This window comes from Hylaeus volcanicus, chromosome 6, assembly GCF_026283585.1.
Source record: "Hylaeus volcanicus isolate JK05 chromosome 6, UHH_iyHylVolc1.0_haploid, whole genome shotgun sequence".
Taxonomy (NCBI): domain Eukaryota; kingdom Metazoa; phylum Arthropoda; class Insecta; order Hymenoptera; family Colletidae; genus Hylaeus; species Hylaeus volcanicus.
Window position 1 is genome coordinate 15603747 of NC_071981.1, and position 16286 is coordinate 15620032.

The window sequence follows — 16286 nt, forward strand, 5'->3', positions numbered from 1 at the left end:
GCGAATGAGAGTCTTCGAGGACGGGGTGAGAGCGTAGAGTCCGGTGCACGCCGAAAAGGGGTGGAGAGAGAGAGAAAGAGAGAGAGAGAGAGAGAGAGAGAGAGAGAGAGAGAGAGAGAGAGAAACGTCCCTGTGTATAAGTGTTCCCGTTGCAAGCTAGACGAAGAAAGGGGTAGAAAGTGGGGTGCGTAGGGGAAGAATGAGAAAGAGAGAGAGGGGGAGAGCGTGACGGCAGGAAAGCTAAGACAATCAATAAGATCGCCCGGTCTGAAGGAGCTCGTGCTCGGATTCGTCGAGTTGCTTCGGTACTTCCTGCCAGGGACCACGAGACTCGTGTTTAACAGCTAAGTCGTAGTCTATCGTCGTTAAACGCAACCTCCCGAATTAGGATCCCCTCGAGACGACCCGGTCGGAGAGGAACGAAGGACGAAGACGTTCCGCGCAAGAACCGAGGATACCAACGAAGAACGGGGGAGGGAATTAAGGCACCGGCGGGATTTTTGCGAAGAAAAAAAAGAAAAGAGAAATATCGGAACGCGAACGAAAGAGAGACGGGGAGAGTCGGAAGGGGTGGAAAAGGAAAGCACCTCCTCGAGGGGTCGATACCTACTCTAGTCAGCAGCGATCGGATAGGTCAGGATAGACGGGGATAGGCTAGGATAGTCGTAGGAATAAGACGCGAGGGTGTGTGTGTGCCTGTGCGGAACAGCCAACCAGCGACGACGATCGAGGATGCATTCCTACGCTCGAGCGAGATAGTAATTTCTAGGTACCAACCGCTAAATTCCAAGGATCAGTCCTCCAAAGTCGTCGTCGCCCGCGAGGGGAAATTACGATCTTAGATCAGACGCGATTGCTCGGCTGGCGTGGCCTTCGGAGGACGAGGATCGCCGCGTGATCGATACTCGGGGGGATGAAATAGAGGAAGGACCTTTCGTTACGGGGAGGGTAGAAAAATCGCGGGGGCTGCCCTGCCCATGCATGCGAGGCAAAACTGCCAGAGGTGACGGAATCGCCGCTCTGGCGGATATTGCCGGAACTAGGAATTATCCCCAACGGGGCTTACCCGCCAGGGTGCACTTCTTTCGGGGGTTGTTTCGGTGGAGGGCCGCGAGCAGGAGTCCTGGAAGGTTCGAACTGGGCCGCGGCATCAGTCGATAAGGAAGACAACCTGCTTAACAATGGTTTCCGGACAGGAAATATAGCTCCTCGTGCAACGGGGATAGCTGTTGCAGGAAAAACCACCCCTGCTCGACGCGCGGCCAGGACGATCGATATCTACGACGATCACCGGGGACGGACTTCCGAAACGTCGAAATTGTGGATCGATGGAAAACGTTGGCAGACGGTTACGCGAAATTCTTATCTTGATGCGAGCCTCCGCAAGTAATGCATAATAGAAACTAGAATTGGAGTGACGGAATAATAATATACCTTGTACTCTTTTTTCTCCCTTATGTTCTTGTTGATGTTTTCACATTTTTTCTGTTACATTCTTTGACACTGTAGTAAAAAGTTTGTAACTTGCACTTGTATATGCAACTTATATATATATATTTTATGCACTTGCATATGCAACTTGTGCGTCTGTTGCATACCGATACTGTAGACTCGTATATGTCCTGTCTAAATCATAAAGATCGAAGGAAAATATCTAATTAACTATGCAATCGACTAAATATCACGAATAAATAGCTAAACGTCTGACATTATTTCTTATGTGGTATATTGCCGTTTGCCAACGACTGAGAAACATTTTAATACAAGATTTATATAAATTGTTTGGCTCCGAATCAAAATGCACTTGTAGAACGTTATTGTCTTTGAAAATTCTAAATGTCCTGCCATCTAAATGTCTTTACAGCACGAGTAAATGATAGTCGTAGGATTGCGATCTAGTCAAAGGAAAGTGTTGTTAACGAGCACACGGCAAAACACACGTTGACGCCTCGTCCAATTTGTTTTTTTTTTCAGTAGGTACATGCAAAACTAGAGAGTTTGGTGTTTGGGACGATTCCAAGGCGACGAAGAGTCCAACAGATTCTTTTGGAAGCTTTGACGATTTGTTGAAATTTCTAGCGAACTCACCCTCAACAACTAATTTTCATGAAAGCATTCCATGAGGAACCCTTTTGTACTTCATTAATATATGTATAAATTCGTTATTTCTAAAATTCTTCTGCAATGTCTTAATTAAATTTTACAAAACAAAGGAAAAATTTAATAGACTCTTAGTTTTTTAATCTTCAAGTATGTTATATTCATCTTCAAGCCTCTTTTTCTCGTTTACTTTGTGATCATATTTTTGTTATAATTTTTTGTATACCTAAATAAATTATGAACCAAACATTTGGATCGTTTCTCACCTGACCTTACGCCCCTTATACTGCAGAGCAATAACTCCGTTGAATAGCAATTTTCATTATTTGAAATGTGTTGTTCGAAAAATGAAAACAATAACAAAGACTGTTACGGGACCCGGTACAAAGCACGTTCGACTGTCCCGCATGTGGCAAACAACGAGCGTGTGCTCGAAAACTCGATTCCGCTTCGCGTTACGACTCGTTCGATAGCCTCGCGTAAAGCTGGTTTTAAAGGGCAGTTACGCTCAGGCGTCCTTAATACGAGGCGAAACTTTGCGTACAAGTTTATAAACGTCGCCGGGGCCTCGATAGGAATTCGTGTCAGCATCGACTTTCCACGAAACTGTTCCTGTTTACCTACGGAGATGAGCGAAACTAGATAAAAAAATTTCTAACTGCCGACAGAAGATGAGTAACTTTTGATCTGTCTGCAATCTTAATCGTACTTTTCTCATGTCCTTTGTTTATGAGATGTTAATTACGACAAAAAATTCTGAAATGCAATTTTGGACTGCAACATACTTAGCCCTATAAGATCACCTTTCCGAAGGTTCGCCAGTTATGTATGAAAAGAATTTTTATTTCACAAGGTATAAATACTAAAATAGAGGAACAAATGGAAGGAAAATATTTTTTTAAAACTAACAAAAATCAGTGTGCGTATGAAAACTCACGATTCCACCAAGGAGGGTGCTAACTTCATCTAAATTTATATATTTAGTTTATAAATCGTGACTAATCACCTAATTCCTACTGATTCGTTCTTTCATTCGTCGCTTGAGATTTTTAAGGTATTTACGTACCGCGAGAATACCACGGCGACGCGTACGCGACGTTAAAACGTTTCGAAAACGCATTGGATCGTAAAATTCTAGCGAGTCGAGCAGGGTAGGGCGGTTTCAAGATCGAAACGGCTGTCCTACTTTCGGTAAAAGCATTATGCACGCGGGCCTGCATGCGTAGATTCGAAGCAAAACATTTTTTCCCGGGGGCCTCTTTTCACCATGATAGAACAACTAGTCGTTTAAAATATTCGACGAATAAGGAGAAAATAGTGTTGGATTAAAATGAAAGTGGTACTATGAATAAGCAGATTATAGACGATGACAAATAATTGTGCACCAAATGGCTGATAAGTGAAGGTTCTGACTGTAAGACCTGACAAGCTTCCCCTCGCGCTTTGTAGCTATGGAAAGCGTCAATTTTCCACAGTAATTCCCCGAAACCGCAATGAATTAGCTTCTTGCAATACGATTTTGTTTCCAGCTTTTTTTGCCAATAGTGTTTCCAATCATCTCCCAAACAATTTCCCATCGGATTCGAATCCCAGCTGTCGCCCGAACACTTGGAACTAGGTTGACTTTCAATGAAGAACTTTATCGGGGATTAAACGTCGAATATCAAATGAATATTCATAAACGAATTTCATAAAAAAAAAAACACAAAATAGAGTTTAAAAAAACACACCTTCACCTATGAAAGCCTTGGACAAGAAATATAAGTAGCAATCATCAAAGGCAGCCAGAGTGATAATCAGTTATTTCATAAATTAAAAACAATATTTTGCTCTTTACGGTGGCTCACCTCTCTATTCGTTTCCAGAATCGAACGTATGCAGCTGGCACGGTTGGGCATATGCATATGCGGCCCCAGTTACACAGAAATACGCGTGCTCGGTTGTTCGATTCTTCTGAAAACCTTTTTCTACGGGGGGCGTGTGTTCCCGCGCGAGTCGCGGGGGTTGATCCAGACGACAACGACCAGACGAGAACTATCGGAAAACACGTGACATCGTAACCCCCCGCGAGTCGAACAATCGAAAAGTTTTCGTTGCAAAGGTTGCGCCCTGTTCGAATGCCGCTGGTTATTTTCGCTTTCCTCGCTGCTGAATAAAATTGTGGAAATGGAGTTATATTATAGCTGAACCTTTTGGACGGACCTTATAGTCAAACCTTATAATTAATTTTTGGAATTAAACCCTATAGTCAAGACTTATAGCGAAACCTTCTAGTTGAACTCTAGTTGAACCTTATACTTCATAATTGAACCTTTGGGACAGACCTTATAGTCAGAACGTATATTGAAACCTACTCGTTTTACAAAAAATAATCCACGCCTTCTCACATATCAATGAACAATAAAATACTTCAAATCCATCAAAGACTCAACTGAAATGTGACACTAATCTCAGCAATGTTACGCCTAATTAAACGTAATTAAACTAAATGTTTATTATAAATCATCCAGTTTAATACCTACATACACGTTAAAACGAATAGGATACCAACCAATCAACCGATTTTCTGAACGAAGAACGTAAATTTTTCCCGTTCGTATCCGAACGTATCTTTCGTATTGTATGCATTACGTTACTGTGCAACTGGGGCTGCATATGCATGCCCACCCGCGCCGTCTGCATATATTCGATTCTGGAAACGAGCGGAGAGGCGAGTCGCCACGAGGAGCGATAAAGAGGTTGGCGCGTTTGACGACGAAAGAATGGAACACGTAACGTCGAGAAGTTCAGGATGGAAGGGGGGGAAAAAAATGAAAAATTGGAGGAAAAAAGTCAACGTGGAAAAATTATACGCTCTCGCGACGTCGCTCTCGCGCGACGGATTATATAAAAAACAAAAAAAAGAAGAAAGTACAGGGGGTGAAAAAAAGACTCGAAGAAGGACTCCGGTAATGGATCCTTTTTCTCGGGAAAGTTTAACCGGATTCCCTGCTTCGAGTGACTCGACCATGATGCGATAAAAAGAGACGGATCTCCTTACCCTAAACTCCAATTTTGAACACGGCTGAAACAGTAGGTGGAAAAAGTAATTGCAGGTGAATCTCGTTTGCAACGTTCCCACGAGTTTGTCGTGGTCGCTGGGTTTATTTCAGCGTCCAAAGGTCACGGAACGTGGTCTAAAGTGAAAAAGGGCTCTTCAGAAATGTATTCGTACTCGAAGTAATGGCTGTGACGCGAGCATTTACGTTTGTTGACATTTTATCTACACAGAACTTATTTTTTTTTTTTTTTGCTACTTCGCAATCACTGTTACTAAATTCACTGACGTGTATTATCTGCGTTACATTTCTCCGTATACATTGCGTGATTATGTCACGTGCCTCGCTATCGCTAATAAGTTCTGTGGATTCGACCTCGGGAATCTTATAAGGCTAGCTGACTCTTGGAAAGCTAATATTCCAATCGTTATTTAGAACAATTATTAATGAACACTAAACGACCTGGGGAAATTATTTTTCGATGAAGACCTTTATTGGGGGACTCAGTTTTTTTATTACATTATTTTCTATTTTATCTCGATGTTATCATGGACACTAACATACCAATGTGAACTGAAATCTGAGTCGAGAACGTTTTATACAGCTCGTCAAGACTATTACCATTTAACGTAGAGAAACTTGTGCATTTAAGGAGACTGTTGAATTATATACAAGCTAATATCCACTCATAATTCCTAATAATTATAGTAAAACGTCCTAAAAAGTTATTTTTCTATAAACAAAGACATAGTATCGTGGTTTTTTTTCCTAATTTACCATTGGATGACTCAATTTTGGAAAGATCTACCCACAGCACGTCTACACCAAACTACCCTACCTATTTTTAAGTTTGCGTCAATATTTCTGACACGATACGCCCATCTCCACCCATCCCTCCCCCGTCGCGATGTTAAAAATTCATTAATACGAGGCACGAGTAATTGTTTCCTCTGTCGTAGAAGTTAACGCAAACTATGTATAATTCATGCGGTCTTAAATAGTTTTGATTCCGAACGAAATTCGATCGATGGGCTCTCTCATTTGAAATTTAAATATGCGACTTAAAGGGGAAGAATTAAAGAGCTCGCTCGTGCCACGGATACCGGTCAATGGTACGCACAGAATTCGGAATTTTCTACCGCACTGTTCCCTGAAACAAAACGAAATCTAGAAACACTCCAACTAACAAAATTGTTGGCGAGAAAAGTTTCGAGCTGCGACCCTTTCGTACCCCAACCCCATCGTTTTACATGCACACCAGTTTCGGAGAGTTTATTTATTATTGAAGAGGCTGGCGGTGAAGTTATATTTAATATTTAATAGGTTACTGTCTTGACGCATGCAGGAATCGTACGATTTAGCTGTTAACAATTATCGATTATTCATTGACATTTATTTATTACGTTCTTTAGTTGGGATATTCCTGATACGTTTCTCCAAATTTCTTAGATGTTACAAATGCAAATGCTTTGGACGATGAAAGCATTAAGATAAGAATTCGTAGCAGCTTCTTATAATAGATTACATTGAAGCTAAGTTCAAAGATTGTTTTATTCCAAAAAAAGAGATTCCACTTGACGAATCTATCACGAAATTCAGAGGAAGAATTTTATAAATTGCAACCCAAAGGACCAACGAAATTAGGAGACCGCATAATTGCATTTGGCAGACTCTGATACATCGTACGAAAGAAAACTATAGGAAAATCTATATAGAACGTCGCACACGGCTTGTACTTGTTCGAATAAAATTTATACGATTCTGACAGAATAATTTACTAAACTACCAATGCTTCGGGAACAACTGCAAAGAATTAAATATCATTCGACAGTTTCTGTCGTGTGTAAAGATGCGGCAAACTTCTGGTTTCTTTTATCGTCTTAATTAATCTAGCTATGCGCAGAACGAGGCACACTACCGTGAGATATCCAATTGCCACGGGAAACTTTTATTAGAGCACTTTATCGTGTTGCGAAAAAGCTGTTCCGTGTCGATATTCTTCCCAAATGTTGCGTTTCCGATACGGACGCAAGGAAAAACTATGAATAAAAAGTATATAAAATGAAACCTTTTTAAAAAATGTCTCTTATCTATTAAATGCACTAAAAAGAATAGAAGAATCCTTGTCTCCTAACATTGAACATAAAAGCAGAGCTTCTTTATGACAATATACTAGTCACGAGTAGCAAGTGGCCTTTAAATAATTTATCCCTATGCTTTTATTAGGTGGACTGCAAAGTAATGTCGTTTTTCAATTTGAAATACTTGTTTATCACTCACTAGCTCATTGACTTTTATCGATCTGGCATTCACAATTTGTACACTAAATGGCAAAAGGCTGTCGATAATGAGGGCGATTACATAATTGTTTAAAAAAAGGAATTTATTAAAAATTTGTTTGTATTTAATGTAAAATAAACGACATTACTTTCCAGTCCACCTAATATTTACAGTAGCACTAGCCTAGGAGATAAAAATGATTTTGTACGATTCAGTGCATTTCATAGGAAAAGCATTCTTTTAAGTGACCTTTTTCACGTACTCTTCATTTTGTATTTAGTAGTCTTGCAATTCTTGAAATCAACTTCAACTATTTACCTATTTCTTCGATTCACATCAGCCACGCATACAGACGAGCTAAGTAATAAAAGGTCGCGGGCGAAATAACGGAAAAACGGCGAGAATAAACGAAATATTTCATCGTTGCACAACGGTACGCGGCCGACGGCATTTCATCGGGCTCGTTTCCTCGCACAAATGCATTCCGATCGGGGAAACATTGTCCCGTTTCTTCGCGAATCAACGCGCACTTCCGTCGACGATTCGTCGCTCGACCATAACCGAAAATCGGATTGCCCCGTTCCCTTTCCTATCGGCGGCGAACAAAAGCCCCGCTGGTACCAATCGCAAACAGGAACATAAAGCCATAACTCCGCAAACGTTTCCGTAGACTGGCAACCGAGGGTAGCGGTTAGCGATGAGATCAAGCACCTTGCGAGCAAGTATCGGATCCCCCTACCGTACCCTCTATAAATACTTCCGCGAACGAAAACGGGCTTTCGAGTGAACCTCGAACCTAACCGAGGAACGTTCGAACCGTTTGTAAGTACTTCGGGAAACAAAAGCTGCGCTTCCGAGTATACTTATACTATGACCCGTGTATGTTCGAAACTACGGGCGCGTCTTGCTCATCGAAGGCTGATAGAGTACTATGCGAATATAAAAAGATGGAGGGTTGGATCGGTAACGGTACAGTTTCTTTGATTATATTAGGTCGTCCTAAAAGTTCATGCCACTTATACTTCTGCTGCTCGAATTAATACGTGAAACTTAAGTGTTATAAAAAAAAGGTAATCTCTCTGATTTTACAATTTTTTCTCAGCTCTCTGACATAATTGCTATATCGTCACTATAATATTTCTGTAGATTTTTATTTATTAAATATCGATACAGTCTTCAGTACGAAGTTATGAGACGACCTAATACTACGGAATTATGTTTTGTTTGTTAAATATTCCGTTAATTATGGTAGGTGTGATATACAAAATATATTATATTTGTATAATATTTATTTTAATGCTAGAATTTATATTATAATGTAGAATCTATAAAATAATCTAGGAGATTGTATTTTCACCAGTCAGACCCACTAGCCAACTTTCTATCTCTGCATAGTAGGTACTCGATTCCTATTCCAATGATCTACAGCATCGAACACGATTCTACGTTACGGTATAAATTATAAGATAGTATTAAAATATTACATAAATATAATAAACTTGTATCCGCTATATTTTATATAATACACCTATTATATTTAATATAGTATATAACAAACGAAATGTAATTCTACAGTATAATCAACAAAATTGTACCCTCGAAGATATCGGTCATTATCCCCCTCTAATAACAAATACAAAAGGTACACCCACACCTCCGTACCATAACCCTTTCCAATCTATGTGCAATTCACCCAACGCAATCCGAAACAAATTTAATTTCTTTCCTTCTACCGCACCTCGATCGTCGAACATGATCTCATCGCTAGCGAAGACGTTACACGATGTCGTCTCCTCTCGTCGACGTATAAACATCCAAGGAAAATGATCTGAACTCGCCGTCCGGGAGTGGCCCGATGCAGGAATAAATAATTCACAGACGGGATCGGCTGGTCCGTCAAAGGTAAAAGCAAGTAACGGCGGAAGTACTTACCGGAGATGGGATCCGCGCCATCGAGCTTCCTGTCTAAGGAGACGTTCTCGTGAGCTGCTTCCTTGCTCGTCCTTGGACGACATCCAGAGTTCGATTCGCCCGTACCGATCCCATCCTGGCTCTTGTGATCGTTCCTGAGATGATCGTTTCTCTCGTTCACCTTGGTACCGACACCGACCTTCGATGATGTTTTGCTAACGATACCACCGGCGTTTCCGTTCAGGTTAGCGTTCACGTTCACGTTCCCGTTACTATTCGCTGATACGTGATTGTCGGCCTGGTGAAACAGACAGGACGTCTTCCGTGGAACCTTGTCGCACTAACGTACACAAAGAAACGTTAAACGAACACGCGTTCGACGTGTCCAACGTCGGAACAATTTGTTCATTTTTCTTCGCTGATATATCGCGTCGTTTCGCGCGAAATTTGGGAGGAAGAAAGTAAAAAATATGTGATTTCACTGTAGATCGTTGTCTCGATGGTTACTATCGCAGTTTAAGTTAGGAACGCGTAATGAAATAGAATTTTAAAGTAATCATAAAATTGATCGTTACAGCTATTGATGAAAACGTTGCCCATTCCGCCGAATACATACTTTTGCTATTCTAATTAAATTTCTATGAATGCTTTATAACGTATTCGATTGTTTCAGATAATAATAGTAACGTAATAGCTAAAACAACATTTCCGTGCCATCATTGGAAGTGTTTATCGACATAACTTCAATCGAGACAATGATCTACAGTGAGATCCGTTATAACGGGACATGACCAAGCGTACCCGACGAAAATTCAAAGTCGATTTTCACGAAAGCAAAGCCACGTATGAAAAATTTTTATTCTATATATTCGACTTATTTTTTCGTGTAGAATCCCCTCTCCCTTTTTCGTTTGTACCGCCAGTTACCGAACACCCTGTACATAATACATCACAGAATATATCGAATACATTAACATTTTCGCTGCGGATGACGCACATGTGCGTCCAACTGAACCCTTGCCCTCGAAAATATATGGTTGTTTTTATTATTTTTCAGTTATCATTTTTTTTGTTCGGCAATCATATTATATATAAAATAAGTTACCACAGATATACGTTTTTCAAAATAATCATATTAGAACATTTGTAAGAAATTTTTCATTAAAAAAAATATCATAATTGCATCTCCCAGGGAACGGCTACTTATTTTCTTCCGCAGCGAAAGTGTTAAAAAACAAAATTTTGAAGACTCTTTCGAAAGATCCTTTATATTTGCAGCGGTGTCGACGCTTGAAGAAAGCTATAAGAATTTCTAATGAGAGGAATTCTAACAATACCAAAAATGACACGTTTCCAAAGTTAGACTATTTGAAACCAAACAGGGGGTTAATTCTCTTTCGTGTGTGTCCCGATCGCGCTGATTATGCAACATAGGGTTAAAACGATCCCAACAGGAGTTCTCCTACCAGTATTGAAGTCGCCCACGGGGAGGATCGAATTTGATTCGGGCGCCCGTCCGCAAACAGCCGTCCACAATGAATTAATCGACTCACCGTGGTGGTCATGCAGGTCGACGAGGATGAGCGGACGACGACGATACGATTCTGATTGTGATCATTGGAGGCAATCGTGGACACGGCGGCGTGATTGGCGAGCCCATGTGTCTCGTGAACGTTATTGGAGCCAGCATTGGAATTGGTGTTGCCGGTAGTGACGTTGCCGCCTAGGGAAGTCTGCCTGATCACCAGAACGCTGCCAGCCGGCTCCAGCACGACCACTTGCCTCATCCTCGACGCGTGGCCTTTTCAGTCTTCCCTGTCGCTGTTGCTGACGAAGAAGGAGAACGTGCACAGGTTGCGCGAGAGCTCCCTTGAAAACGATCCTCCTTCTTCGGCTGATCCAAGTATCCGACGGGAAATGCGTTCTCCAGCCTCCACCTCTCGGCTCTTAAAGCTCCAGCGCGATTGCTGCCACCTGCTCCTCCTGTACACACGTACACCAAGACGACCCCCCGATATTAAAGCTGTCGTCTTAAAGGATGATCCTACCCCGATCCTATTCCGCGTCGCGGCCTTCTCTCTCTCTCTCTCTTACGAACGTGTCACCCGGAACGTGTACCGGCGTGGCTTCTCTCGAAAGGCAAATCGATGAGGATTATTTTTGCCCGACCGTCTGTGACTGCCTTCGCTCGATCGTCTTTCTCGCGAGTTACGTTTCACGGCTAATTCGCGCTCGCGATTCGTTTCGAGTCGATCGCCCTTGAACGAGTTGGTAAACATAAACCCGACGACTGACTCCGGCCGAACCCTGTAACGTAACTGCTTGGGGGCACGAATCATACATTTACAGTTTTTGTGTTCCACGAACGTCCGCTTCGAACGTTCGGGTCAACAGTGCTCTTCTCCATGGTCGAATAAGTGAAAAGTAACGGTCTAAGATATTCGCCAGAAAATCGACTAATGCATGCTCTCGTTATATTGCAACGTCCTATTACGAGTCGGTCGCAGGCTTGATCCACTCGGATTCGTATCGATACGTATCGAGCAAAGTGAACAATGTGAGTCTGCTCTAAATACTCCATGTTTACCTCACAGAAGCAATCAAAAAATAAAAATGAAAATAAAAATAGAAATACGTGTACTTCTAGGTAATAACAATTGAACAGCATAGCACATCCATTTTGGAATAAATATTTCGTTGGTCCACCCTTCAGCCCTGTCGCAAGTCCTCAACTTTCTCATTTTGTCGCAGGTTGAACAAATGAACAACAGTGGATCTAGCGTAGTCTCCACGAGAAGTTCGTGAAACGCGATGATTTTGTCCCGTGCCCGAATCTGATAACGAAACGATTAAAGGAGCAGCCGCAAAGGAAGTCGCAAAAAATTTCCGGACACGAAATACATTAATGGCCAGTTGTCACGGGGTATTTCAGTGGAGTCGTGATGGATTGCCCGCAAAAATAAGAAACGAATGCAACCGAGGCGGGCTCGAGCATTTGCGACCGCTCCAAATAACGTCGCGATATTAAGTTCTTGGATCAGAGGCACGCGACGGTGTTACTGGTATCCAAAAATCACGTCTGGAGCGCGTATATCTGTCGAAATTAATCATCGCATGCGCCGAATCTCGGTTTCCGTCCTCGTGCATCGCGATGGCTAATTGAAAAACCATTGGTCACGACTCGGAGTTGGACAGTAATTGATTATTCTGCGATTAATCAGAATAATCTTCTATTAAAATTAATTCTGTACCTTTTTCAAAATATTGAATTATTTACAGCATTTTTGCTGTAAATTATTGTGAAAGTTATTGGAACAGGGAGCTAGGCATTAGAGTATTATCATACGAGATAATTATCATACAAGAAGCATGAGTTTTAGCGTTAATAGAGATCTAATATTTCAAAATATTCAGGTATTTAACGTAGGCCTTCTTCACAATACGAAAATAATATTTTCCTTTTTAATTGTTAATTTAATTGTCACAATACACAAAGTAGTATTATATACAAGTACTAGCTGCATCCCGCGGTTTCACCTGCGTAGAATACCAACGTTGCAACCCCTTTTTACTTCCTTAGGGGTTGACTATTCGAAATATCCTTTCTTATTTCCTGTATATACCAGAAAGGAAACCTCTGTGCAAAATTTCAGCTTTCTAGGTTCAAGGGTTTAGCCTCGACGTTGATTATAATCAGTCAGGGCTTCATTCTTATATATATAGATGATTTTGTGAGGAAAAAATGAATCCAAAATAAGCAACAGAGTTTTTTAATTTAAGCTTTCAATCGTGAGAAAATTGGTCTTAAATCTCCTTGGAGCACGTGTACGACTTGACCAGCGTGTCTGACCATTACTCGGCATTTCTACTTATGTTACTAATTTATATTGCTTCTGTTATGTTAGTGTCCATTTCGATTAGTTGTAATCATTTAAAAAATTGCAGTTTGCATAGAAGAGATATGGTACGTTAGACAATCCCAGTATCAGTAGAACTGCCCAGTCGTTGTCAGACATGGTTTTCGATTTATTTTTACGGAAACGAAGCTTCTTATAGATTGCATCTGATAATACATAATAAAATTATAAAACATATAGAATCATACGTTATTTCTTGAATTTCCACATTCGAATTAAATTGTGAATTCTGATATAATGCATACGAAGTTCTCGATTAGTTGTGTCACGCGCAAATCATCATTATTAATTACTCGTTGATCCTAATGACAAATTACTCGCCCGATTACACCGTTAATCATAATTGTCACCGGTTAATCGAATTACCGTTTGTCGAACATTTCGATTACTGAAATATAATCGCACGATTAAATGTACCGAATCGCCCAAGTACCTGCAATTCTATTTTTCATGACTTGTCACGGCTGGCTTTCCAATGTTGATTCTAGTTGGCAGCCATTATCATACACGACGACCCTCTTGGCACCCATTATCATAGATTCGGCCAGTAAAACCGAGTCAAAGTCATCGCGAATGTGAATCCATCGCGTACAGTACTAGAAACTCGAAATTATTCGACGTTCAACGCTGAAAGGGAGGAAGGGGAAAGCGTTGCGTTTTTTGATGAAATCGGGCAACACGAAGCGATGGACAATTTCGAATTGACTACGCAGAAATTTCGTCGCGGTGAAAATTGTTGGCGAGGGGACGAGTGACTTTTTCAGGATCAATGTTTGATATCGCAGTTCGATTGTTCGATCATTCCAATTACATTCAACAACCCCTTTCGCGGCGCGTGACCCATAACGAGGGATCGAAAACGTTGTAGAAAAAAATACCAACGCGAAAACCTCTGTGCCATCCGTTTTTTTTCCGTACCCGCCGACAGAACGCACGGAAAGCAATTAAACTGAATAAATTCAATGCGTGTTTAACCACCGTAAACAGTGCGACACGTTCCAACAACTATACAAGCTGACTCCTCCGACTGGAACAAGTCATATCTTTTTAAATGCGGACAGGGAGGGAGCGCGAAATAGAGGGAAAAAATTGAACAATCCAGGGAGATATAATTTCGCTATGTTGCACTTTGAACTGTGCATTTGCTGATTCAATTGTTGGAACGAAATGGGTATGGTTGAATTCCTGGTAATTTTTTTAAAAATACGTTGCAGGTTTGCACGTATGAGAGGATTATTGAATTAACAAAAAAGGTCCTTTTACAACAGTATGGTTGACAACGCGTGGATGCCGGTGGCATAGGTTGGTATGCTTGCCAGAGAATAAAACAAACGTTTGATTTCAGTGGAATAAAAATAACGGAGGTGGAAATAAGCTGGTTTAAGGGAATGACTTTTAAATATAAAAGGCTCGTTAAAACAGGTGCACGAGCGATTGGAAAACGCATGTTCTAATTAAAACTGTATGACGGAGATAAGGGGAGTAAGATACTCGTTGATGTTGTTTTATATATCATTGAGTTTATCCTTTTATCTAATAGCGAGTTATAAAGTGGACTTACATAGCTATCAAAATAAATATTTGCTTACTATGGTACGGAGAAATACTTGAATTCCATCGATGATAATGAACTTGGTTTTGGACTGTTACGATTTTTCATGGTAGGATTAATAGCATGTTTTACATGCAATTTATGAAATATCTAATCTTTTTAGAAATGAACCTATACCATTATCAGAATAAATATTTTTTAGATGGACTCACACTACAATCAAAATAAATACTTGCTTATTCTGGCAAGTAGAAAAAGCTTCAACCCCATTCATGATAATTAAACTGCAGACTTCATGCATTTACGATACGAATGAATATGACAAATATATGCTAAATATAACTAAATAAATGTATGCATGTTTGCAAAACAAAGTATTGATATTATAACATTAATTAACAGAATAGATTCTACATGCATTATATATATATATATTTTGCGTCTGTTTTCCATATCAATGTACTTTATAAATGCATAAAATCCGCAGTGGAATGATAATCAATTTTATTTTTATCATTTACAATGTTTCATAATAGGATTTAACCCCTACCTAAAATCGTCACAAACTCCTCAAACACCCGATACATTAGTTTTTGATAATTCGACGTCCCCCTCGATAGTTGTCAACATGTTCCAACTGTCCTACATTTGTAGATTGAATGATCGATAGCGAGTTTCGTGTGCCCGAGGGCAAACGTTTCCCTAATGGCATCGATTAGCCTGAGCACACTTTCGATTGTTTCGTCGACGAATCCCTGACGACTTTCCTAATCGGTCTGAACTTCCTTCACCGTGGAACGACGTCGCTCCTCCGCCGGGAATCGAGTGGAAGCCGATAATTCACAAAGGCGCACCATCTACTTGGAATTTCGTCGTTCCTCCGCGCCCTTTCATTCCCCCTTGCGCCAACCCCCTTCACCAACAGCCAACCCTCGTACACTTCGACTTCGCGATTCACCTCGGAGACAGTTACTCTCCCTTTGAGGAAAACAAACCTAATTTCCGGGCCGCGCAGTTGCATTCGCGAAAATCGATTTCATGCCGAAATTTCAGACGAGAAAGCTTCAGATAAGCGAACACGAGGTAGATGGGCTTCGCTCCGAGATGGGAGGGAAAATTTGTATCTAGATCAGGAAGACGCAGGCGTATTCGAAGTGTATTCTTTAAACATTTCAAACTTTCGGGTCTTCTGCAATGGTATTGTGTTCGTACTTTCAGCCGAGATTCGCCAGTAGGTATTTTATTATTTCAGTATAAAGTTACGTGTAAAAGTGTGTCATTACCTTGAAAAAAAAATATTTCTTTCGGGTTATTTCAGACGATAGTCTTAAAGTCGTTGAAGATGAGCCAACCTTAAGGGTTGATATCGTTAATCGCCAGCTAATGATCCGAAAGTTTGTAAAAGTAAGAGTCAAGATGTCGTATTTCTTTAATAAATGATGAGTAGACTGTTGGTATTTATTCAAATTTATATTCTCGCAGATACAA

At 40.7% G+C, this 16286-nt stretch overlaps 1 protein-coding gene across 5 annotated transcripts in view; it reads right to left on the reverse strand.

Annotated features, from left to right (window-relative positions):
• LOC128878020 (calmodulin-binding transcription activator 2) overlaps positions 1 to 16286 on the reverse strand; it is a 90082-nt gene that overhangs the window by 51327 nt on the left and 22469 nt on the right. For 4 of the 5 annotated variants that reach the window (XM_054125792.1, XM_054125795.1, XM_054125791.1 and 1 more), the window contains exons 2-3: positions 10883 to 11312; positions 9351 to 9669 (exon numbers count right to left, since the gene is read on the reverse strand). In XM_054125792.1, coding sequence (XP_053981767.1) covers positions 9351 to 9669; positions 10883 to 11116 — 553 coding nt within the window. In that variant the 5' untranslated portion in view covers positions 11117 to 11312. The remainder of the gene's footprint in view (positions 1 to 9350; positions 9670 to 10882; positions 11313 to 16286) is intronic. The other variant, XM_054125794.1, reaches the window with a different exon arrangement.